The following is a 9,274-nucleotide window of genomic DNA, read 5'->3' as shown; positions in this document are numbered from 1 at the left end:
CACACACACACACACACACACACACACACACACACACACACACACACACTGAAATGAAGCAGGCACAGCTGAAGAGCTGAGACCCAGCACTCCTCCTTCTGAGCGAGCCAGAGAGATGCTGAAGATCCAGCCTTTCAGCTTTTGCTGTGTACTGCATCATCTGGAGATTTTGGTGAGTGTGCTTGTGTGAGTAGGTCTGGGAAGAGCCTGGCAGCCTGCATTCAGTCTCTCTGCCGCTGCTGACTATGGAGCACACACCAAGGATGCTGAGAAAGGCACCCGTGATGGACAGAGCATTCTTACTCAGGAACATGTATCTGTTTATATCCAGAACCCCAGAACCTGTGAAGCTAGAAGCAGCCACCATCAGGCACATCTTGAGGGAGACAAGTGCTTCATGGCAGATCATTCCAGGAGCTCGGCAGGACTGTTGAGCACTTGCCTCCTGAGCCTTTCTTCTTACTGGGCATGCGGCCTTGAGCAACCTCTGAACTTCATCTTCCTAATGGAAATAAGACTCCTGGACAGGCGTTTAGTGAATGCATGTAGCAAGGTTAAGTTAACACTGTTCTGACAACCATATGCTCTTCCACAGTAGTCCACGTACCCACTGGGTGTCTCCATTTGATTCACAAGTGAATATAGACCTCTGTGTCCCTGCCTACAGAAGGCTCATGTCTTTTTTTTCGAATTCCTCTCCCCCTCCTGCCCATTCCCCCTCCTCTGGCCCCTGGCCCCAGTGTGGTCTGGATGGGCCCCAGAGGGGCAGAGACAGGGACAGGACGTGGGGCTGTATCTGACAGGAACCTGAGGGGCTGGCCTCGGGGGGGATTGGGGCCCAGCTTCCTGAAGGGAGGATGGGCTAGGGCAGGCACACAGTGCCGGAGAAGATGCCCTCTCGGGCCCTCTTCATGGTCACCTCCTGCCTCCTCTTGGCCCCTCCAAACCAGGCACAAGTCACCAGCCAAGGTGAGGTGGGTAGAGGGTGGGTATTACCTATTTCCAGGCAAAGGGAGCCCCTGGGAGGGGATATAGGGTAAGAGGCTCTCACTGGTCCCCTCTCTTACCCACAACCATGACTGGTTAATCTAGAGCCCAACTCACCAACTCTGTTCTCAGACATCTTCTTGCTGGCCTTGGGCACAGAGCCCCTGAACTGCTTCTCCCAAACATTCGAGGACCTCACCTGCTTCTGGGATGAAGAAGAGGCAGCACCCAGTGGTTCATACCAGCTGCTGTATGCCTACCAAGGGTAGGTTCTGGGCTGTACCCCAATCCTCATTTATCTGTCCTTATATTTAGCTGAGTCACATTCTTAGCTTTCCTGTCTTTGGCCCTATCAGAGGATTACTGTAAATACATGCCCAATACATAGTCACCCTATAAATGGCCCTGTTCAAGCCCCTACTTCCAGCGGGGAGAAGAAAAAGGCAATGGTAGAGACAGAAATTGGGCAACGGCTCAGCCTGGGTCCTCAGGGCTGACATGATGACTGTGTAGGTAGAACTTTTCCTGTACCAACAGAGAGAAGCCCCGTGCATGCCCCCTGCATTCCCAGAGTGTGCCCACCTTTGGAACCCGGTATGTGTGCCAGTTTCCAGCTCAGGATGAAGTGCGCCTCTTCTTTCCGCTGCACCTCTGGGTGAAGAATGTGTTCCTCAACCGGACTTTGATCCAGCGGGTGCTGTTTGTGGATAGTGTGGGTAAGGGCATCTCTGCCACACTGCCTCTCTATTTGCTGCCTGCTCAAGCTCCCAGAGCCAGGCTTGCCTAGAGTTTTTCAAGACAATGTGGGTACCCTTCTCTATCAGGTTCCCAGAGGCACCTCAGAACCCAGTTTATCATTCCTCCTAGAACTAGGCTTCTCCCCTAAATCATTCTACATCAAGGACAACTTGTTCCTCTCGTAACATACGCATGTATTGATGTATTGATAGGAGAACAGGACAGGCAGCTTTCTGCTCCTTCCCTCCCCTCCATGGAAATGAGAACCCGAATCTTAGTGAGTTCAGAGTTGCTCTCTACAGCCTTCAGCATCTTCTCTGTAGCCCATGGGTTGAACCATAGCCTGGCACTGGCTGATTTGATGTCCTTGTTTTGCCCTCAGGTCTGCCAGCTCCCCCCAGAGTCATCCAGGCCAAGGGAGGGAGCCAACCAGGGGAACTTCAGATCCGCTGGGAGGCCTCTGCTCCTGAAGTCAGTGACTTCCTAAGGCATGAACTCCGCTATGGCCCCACGGACTCCAGCAACGCCACTGCCCACTCTGTCATTCAGCTGCTCTCCACAGAAACCTGCTGCCCCACTCTGTGGCTGCTGAACCCAGTCCCTGCTCTTGACCAGCCTCCGTGTGTTCATCCTACAGCATCCCAACAGCAGGGACCAGTGAGGACCTCCCCAGCTGGAGAAGTATCCTCACCTTCTACTCCTCCCCTAATACGTCCCCTGGAAAAGAGAGGCCATACTTAGGGGATTCCAGACTGGGTTGGACTTTGAAGCGTCAGTGTAGACTCTGACTAGCTTTCAGGAGCCCCATTTAGGGCTCTTCCACTTAGGATCATTCACACTAGGGTAACTGAAGGCTTTCAGGCTTCCAAATTGAGACTTGAGACTTTGGAAGAATCCCTGAACGCAATCTGAAACTCATCCACACAGGTCTACGTCTATGTGCATATCCACCCAGCAAGGAGCTGAGTTTTGCACAGTGGCTCAAGACCCTAGGTGTATGGGCTATCCTAGCTGAGAACCAGGCCTAGACTCCTGTGCTGGGAATTTTCTCCCCAGGCTCCATCTCTGACAGTGAAGAGTGGAAGCTGTCTTGTCTCAGGCCTCCAGGCTGGCAAGTCCTACTGGCTCCAGCTACGCAGCCAACCTGACGGGGTCTCCCTCCGTGGCTCCTGGGGACCCTGGTCCTTCCCTGTGACTGTGGACCTTCCAGGAGATGCAGGTGGGTCAGTTAAAGAATAAAAAAATTAAAAAGTAAAAAGAAAAAAAAAAAAAGAGGGACTGGTGAGATGGTTGAACGGTTTAAGAGCACTGGCTGCTCTTTCGAAGGTCCTAAGTCCAAATCCCAGCAACCACACGGTGACTCACAATTATCCATAATGAGGTCTGATGTCCTCTTCTGGTGTGTCTGAAGACAGCTACAGTGTACTTAAATATAATAATTAATAAATCTTTTGGCCAGAGTGAGCAGGGCCTGAGCGAGTGGGGCCTGAGTAAGCAGATATCCTGAGTTCAGTTCTTAGCAACCACATGATGGCTCATAACCATCTGTACAGCTATAGTGTACTCATACACATAAAATAAATAAATAAATCTTTTTTTAAAAAAGGAAAGAAAGAAAAAAGAGGAAAAAAAGAAAAAAGACAAAAAAAGGTGCCAGTGGTGGCACACGCCTTTAATCCCAGCACTTGGGAGGTAGAGGCAGGTGGATTTCTGAGTTCAAGGCTAGCCTGGTCTACAGAGTGAGTTCCAGGACAGTCAGGGCTACACAGAGAAACCCTGTCTCGAAAAACAACAACAACAACAACAAAACAAAACAAAAGCAAAGAAAAAAGAAAAAAAAAAAAAAGTCTCCACGGAGGCTTAGTTAGGGTATGGAGTCCTGGGAAGTGTGGCCGTTTCTGATGACCTCAGACCTGTCATTGCACAGGACAGCTATGTTCAGGAAGAGAAAGATGAATAGTTGAGGGTATTCTGCTGTGGGGGTAGAGATGGTTTAGGGACTGTCCTAAGTAAGAATGTGTGACCCTCTTCTTTGACCGCAGTGACAATTGGACTTCAGTGCTTTACCTTGGATCTAATGAAGGTTACCTGCCAGTGGCAGCAGCAACAAGAGCACACTAGCTCCCAAGGCTTCTTCCGTCACAGCAGGAAGCGGTGCTGCCCCACAGACAGGTAAGACTGGAACGATGCGCAGGGCAGTGGTGGCGCACGCCTTTAATCCCAGCACTTGGGAGGCAGAGGCAGGCGGATTTCTGAGTTTGAAGCTAGCCTGGTCTACAGAGTGAGTTCCAAGACAGGCAGAGCTACAACAGAGAAACCCTGTCTCGAAAAACAAAAATCAAAACCCAAAAACCAAAAAAAAAAAAAAAAAAAAAAACCGGAAAAGACTGGCCGAGTGAATGTGCAGAAGGTCTGTATGGCTGTGGTTCCTCTTCACTTGCCTAGCCTGTCCTCTCCTGGATCTAACCTCTGGTCTCTCATGCTCCACTGCTTCCACTGCTTCCACTGCCTTGGCCTCTTCATTTCTGATGGGGATGGCTTGGTTTCATCGGACTTAATCACCTCATCTGGACTTCTGAGAAAGTCTTGCAGGCATGCCCAACGTAGGGCCCAAGGCTACATGTGTGCCACAGTGTGTGTGTGTGTGTGTGTGTGTGTGTGTGTGTGTGTGTGTCAGAGGACAGCTTGAGGGCGTTGGTTCTCCTTCCACTGGGTGGGTTCTAGGGATTGAACTTGGTTTGTCAAGCTTGGCAGCCAGTGCCCTTTCCAGCCGAGCCATCTGCTGCTGGCACGTTTATACATGCTTGTTATACTATGTACCTCTCTGTCTTAAATGCTAATCTCAGATTCAGTTTTAACATTTACACCTCATGTGATTATTTCATGAGAAACCTTGAGTACAGCAGTACATGTCTACAGTCCCAGGACTAGAGAAGTATAGGCAGGAGGAACCGGGGTCAACCCTAGCTACAGACTGAATCTTCAGTTGAGAAACATCATGTGTTCAGTTGAGAAACATCATGGTGACAAAATCAGTCTTCGTTTTTAATCACCAAGACACTCTTCCATACCATAGTAGGGGAAGAGCTCTGGATGAAACCCTTGCCATGCAAGCCTAAGGATTGAATCCTTAGAGCCCACAGAAAGCCAGGCATGGTCAAACCATCTGTGATCCAGTATCACGCCAGCACTATACGAAAGAGAGACAGAAGCATCCTTGGACATTGAAAGGCTCCCAGCCTGCCATACTTAGCAGAGAAAAAGGCCAAGAGATCCTGTCTCAAACAAGGTGGAGGTTGAGGACCATCACCCGAGGATATCCTCTGACCTTTGTGTGCGCTCTCATACACATACAAATGTGCACACACACACATGTACACACATATACAAGGACATATATGCAAAAGAGAACCTCAGTGGCGCCCCAGGTGGTGGTGGTGTACACTTTTAATCTCCGAATTCAAGAGGCATAGACAGAGACAGGCGAATCTCTGTGAGTTCCAGGCCAGACTGGTTTACAAATCAAGTTCCAGGATCACCAGGGCTGTTACACCAAGAAACTCTGTTTAAAAAAAATAAAAATAAAATAAAAAAAACTAAAACGAAACAAAACAAAACAAAAACTCTCCACAGATGAATAAGAAATAAGTCACTCTTAGGAGCTTTGTTATATTCTTCAGATTTTTTTTAATGTATTTACATATTTGTAAACAATATTTGTTTTAGTTAGGGTTTTACTGCTGTGAACAGACACCATGACCAAGTCAAATTTTTTTTTCTTTTTTCTGAGACAGGGTTTTTCTGTGTAGCCCTGGCTGTCCTGGAACTCACTCTGTAGACCAGGCTGGCCTCAAACTCAGAAATCCACCTGCATCTGCTTCCCAAGTGCTAGGATTAAAGTCCTGTGCCACCACAGCCCGGCCCAAGTCAAGTCTTATAAGGACAACATTTAATTGAGGCTGGTTTACAGGTTCAGAGGTTTAGTCCATTACCATCACGGTGGGAACATGGTAGCAGCCAGGCAGGCATGGTGCAGGAGGAGCTGAGAGTTCTACATCTTCATCTGAAGATTGCTAGCAGATACTGACCATCACAAACTTAATCTTTAAATATAAGCTATACCATACTATATATGTCTGTGCATATAATTTATTTGTTTATCTATGTAATTGATTCATTTTGAGACAGAGTCTCACTATATAGCTCTGGCTGACCTAGATTTTGCTATGTAGATAGACTAGCTTTGAACTCACAGGAATCCACTTGCCTCTGTCTCTGGAGTGCTGGAATTAACTCTGTCCAGCTTTATTCTTCTGTAATGTGAGGACAGAGCCACAGGCTTGGTGAATGTGGTACCTCCAAGCTATTCCCCACAACCCCTGAACTGTTTGGTAACTTACCTTTTTGCTTAAATATTTTTTTGGAACACAGTTCAAAAAGAAGCAGTTCATTCTTTTAAACGTCTGAACAGATTATCATAGTGTGGATGTCTGACTCTTGCATGGATTTAAGGTGACAAAACCAAATAGATCAGTTCTTTTATGTTTATTTTGTTTTGTTTTGTTTTTCTTTGTTTTGTTTTGGTTTGGTTTGGTTTTTCGTTTTTTTGTTTGTTTAAAAAAAATATGGAACGCTTCACGAATTTGCGTGTCATCTTTGCGCAGGGGCCATGCCAATCTTCTCTGTATAGTTCCAGTTTTAGTATATGTGCTGCCGAAGCGAGCACTTTGTTTTGTTTTGAGACAGTTTTTCTGTGTAACAGAGTAATGGCTGTCCTGAACTTGCTTTGTAGCTAGCTTCAAACTCACAGAGATCTACCTGCCTCTGCCTCTGGAGTGCTGAGATTAAAGGCATGAGCCATCACCCCACCATGGCTGGCTAAATCAGTTCTTTTATCCAAATTTTCTCTTGCTCTATTTTACCATGAACACAGCTCCCACACATAAGTTGCCCTGGACTTCTCTCCTTTCTATATCTTCCAGGTATAGGAATTCTCAGAATAATAAGAAATGCTTTTGTTTTTCTGCCTCTTCAGTATCTCTTGCTAGGTGTGGTGGCAACACACTTGTGATCCCAGTGCATCAGAGGCAGAGGCAGGCAGTTCAGAGGCAGCCTGGTCTACACAGTGAGTTCCAAGCCAGCTAGGGTACAGAGTGAAGGGTATATCTTCCCTGCGGCACCTCTTCCATTCTGTCTCCACCATAGTCTTACCTTTATTTCTTTGTACATGAAAAGCCCGACAATGTCCCAACAGCTTTCTCTGTTTCTCCCCTCCCCAAATCCCCTCTACAGACAGCAATTAGAGGAGTCTTCTGCAATACAAAGTAATTATGACCCTTCCCTGTTTAAGATACTTGTAAGTTTCCCTCATTATGAGATTGAGTTCAAGCTCCTGCTATAATCCCTATAGTTAGGAGGCTGAGGCAGGAGGATCACCTCTAGTTCCTAGCATGCCAGGGGTAGGTAGTGTGGGACCCCCTTAACTTTTCCCTGCAAAACAGGGTCAAACTTCTTCTTTTTTTAAAGACATTTATTTATTTTATGTGTATGAGTACACTATAGTTGTACAAATGGCCCTGAGCCATGATGTGGCTGCTGGGAATTGAACTCAGGACCTCTGCTCACTCTGGGCCCCACTTGCTCCGGTGTTATGCATTGTAGCTGTCTTCAGACACACCAGAAGAGGGCGTCAGATCTCATCACAGATGGTTGTGAGCTGTGGTTGCTGGGATCTCAACTCAGGACCTTCGGAAGAGCAGTCAGTGATCTTATCCGCTGAGCCATCTTGACAGCCCAAGGTCAAACTTCTTAAAGAGGCATACATTTCCCATTCTGAGCCCTTTAGAATTTTCCCCCAAGCACAATACTCCCTTTTCGTCTGCACAGCTTATGCCTGGAACAGCCAATTGTCCCCCACCTAACTTACTTACAGTCAGAGCCTCTGCCTATAGACTGTGTAGTCTCTAACACCGCCTCTCTCAGCCAAGAGAGAGACCCTCCCTCCTGGTTAGATACTCAGCTGTGATCTTCCCAGTCAGTCTGTGCTGTGCACAAAACAGAAAAGCATGGCTGCTTGGTTTTGTGACTTGCCGTCGACATGCAGGCCACTTCAAGCTTATTCTTTTCATCTATATACTCTCCAGGCCTGACACCTGAGTCTCGACAGTTTGTTGAGTAAGTGGGTGGATGTGTAAACACAAGAAGGATCATTTTAGGGATGGCGAATCACTGGGCCATTCAAGAGGAGGCATTTTGAAACCAGCCTGAGCTGCATGAGACCCAGCCTCAAAGGGGGGGTGGGTGGGGAGGGAGGCTGTGAAACTGGTACACACCTTTAATCCCAACCATCAGAGGCAAGTGCATCTCAAATTCAAGGTCAGCCTGATCTACACAGCAAGTTCTAGGCAACCCAGAACTACACAAAAAGACCCAGTCTTTTAAGTGGGGGCGGGAAGGGGGGTGGGAATCAGCAACAAGATCACAAATTTAATCCAGGCAATAATGGTGGTTTCACTTTTTTTTTTTCTTTTTCTTTTTCGAGACAGGGTTTCTCTGTGTATCCCTGGCTGTCCTGGAACTCACTCTGTAGACTAGGCTGGCCTCGAACTCAGAAATCCGCCTGCCTCTGCCTCCCAAGTGCTGGGATTAAAGGCGTGTGCCACCACTGCCCAGCGTGGTTTCACTTTTTGTGGCAATGGGGAAGATCAAAATTGTGATATATTCTAGATATTATTACCAGGTCAGTGTTCTTGAAAGCAATCAATGTAAGAGGGCTGCAGAATGAGAACAAATTTAAAAATATAAAGATGTTTGCATCCAAAAAGATAAAGTCTCGTTCATCTTGGCAACAGTTTGCATGTAGATGTCACACGGCCTCCTCAGAGGAAGGGAACTGGAGCCAGATAAACCATACCATTGGCCCCCGATATGTACCGGTAGGCTGTGCTTAGAACTCTACAGACTGTTTTCTTTTAGCTCTGTGTCACCACCACCACCACCATCATCATGTGCACAAAGTAATGGGTTTCATCTATAGCTGAATTATTTCTTTGCATCATGCCTGCCTTTTCCTCAAGGGACAGAAGCTAGACCTCAGTCAGGCAGAGAAAGGCCTAGAGGCCCAAGGCATGGCGGGAGGACTGCAGTCATGATCCCTGGAGGACAGTATCTGAGGGAAGCCTGATTCAGTGAGTCTCTCTGGTTGACTCTTAGGGACCCCACCTGGGAGAAATGTGAAGAGGAGGAGCTGGATCCAGGATCACAGCCCGCTCTCTTCTCCCGCTGCCACTTCAAGGCACGAAATGACAGTGTTATTCACATCCTTGTAGAGGTGACCACAGCGCAAGGTGCGGTTCATAGCTACCTGGGCTCCCCTTTCCGGATCCACCAGGCTGGTAAGAACCTTCCTTCCATATCCCCATATAATTCCCAACTTCACCAAATCTAACTGGTAGGCTGAGACTTGAACTCTCTGTTTATGAATCATCATCATCATCATCATCATCATCACCACCACCACCACCACCACCACCACCACCACCACCACCAC

General features: G+C 47.6%; 1 protein-coding gene and 1 non-coding gene across 4 annotated transcripts in view; one reads left to right on the top strand and one right to left on the bottom strand.

Annotated features, from left to right (window-relative positions):
• Positions 1-698: 698 nt before the first annotated feature.
• Positions 699-9,274, top strand: part of Mpl (MPL proto-oncogene, thrombopoietin receptor) — a 15,249-nt gene continuing 6,673 nt past the window's right edge. The window contains exons 1-7 of one of the 3 annotated variants that reach the window (XM_031376866.1): positions 699-969; positions 1,120-1,252; positions 1,525-1,703; positions 2,108-2,406; positions 2,782-2,944; positions 3,768-3,897; positions 8,938-9,119. In XM_031376866.1, the coding sequence (XP_031232726.1) occupies positions 891-969; positions 1,120-1,252; positions 1,525-1,703; positions 2,108-2,406; positions 2,782-2,944; positions 3,768-3,897; positions 8,938-9,119 (1,165 nt within the window). In that variant the 5' untranslated portion in view covers positions 699-890. The remainder of the gene's footprint in view (positions 970-1,119; positions 1,253-1,524; positions 1,704-2,107; positions 2,407-2,781; positions 2,945-3,767; positions 3,898-8,937; positions 9,120-9,274) is intronic. The other 2 variants (XM_031376865.1, XM_031376864.1) reach the window with 2 other exon arrangements.
• LOC116097198 lies at positions 6,345-6,451 on the bottom strand. The gene has a single exon (XR_004121260.1). It is a non-coding gene; the product is annotated as a U6 spliceosomal RNA (small nuclear RNA).

The sequence above is a fragment of the Mastomys coucha genome, unplaced genomic scaffold (genome assembly GCF_008632895.1).
Source record: "Mastomys coucha isolate ucsf_1 unplaced genomic scaffold, UCSF_Mcou_1 pScaffold18, whole genome shotgun sequence".
NCBI classification, from domain to species: domain Eukaryota; kingdom Metazoa; phylum Chordata; class Mammalia; order Rodentia; family Muridae; genus Mastomys; species Mastomys coucha.
Note: the sequence above shows the minus strand (reverse complement) of the source record. Positions and strands in the feature narration are given on the sequence as shown.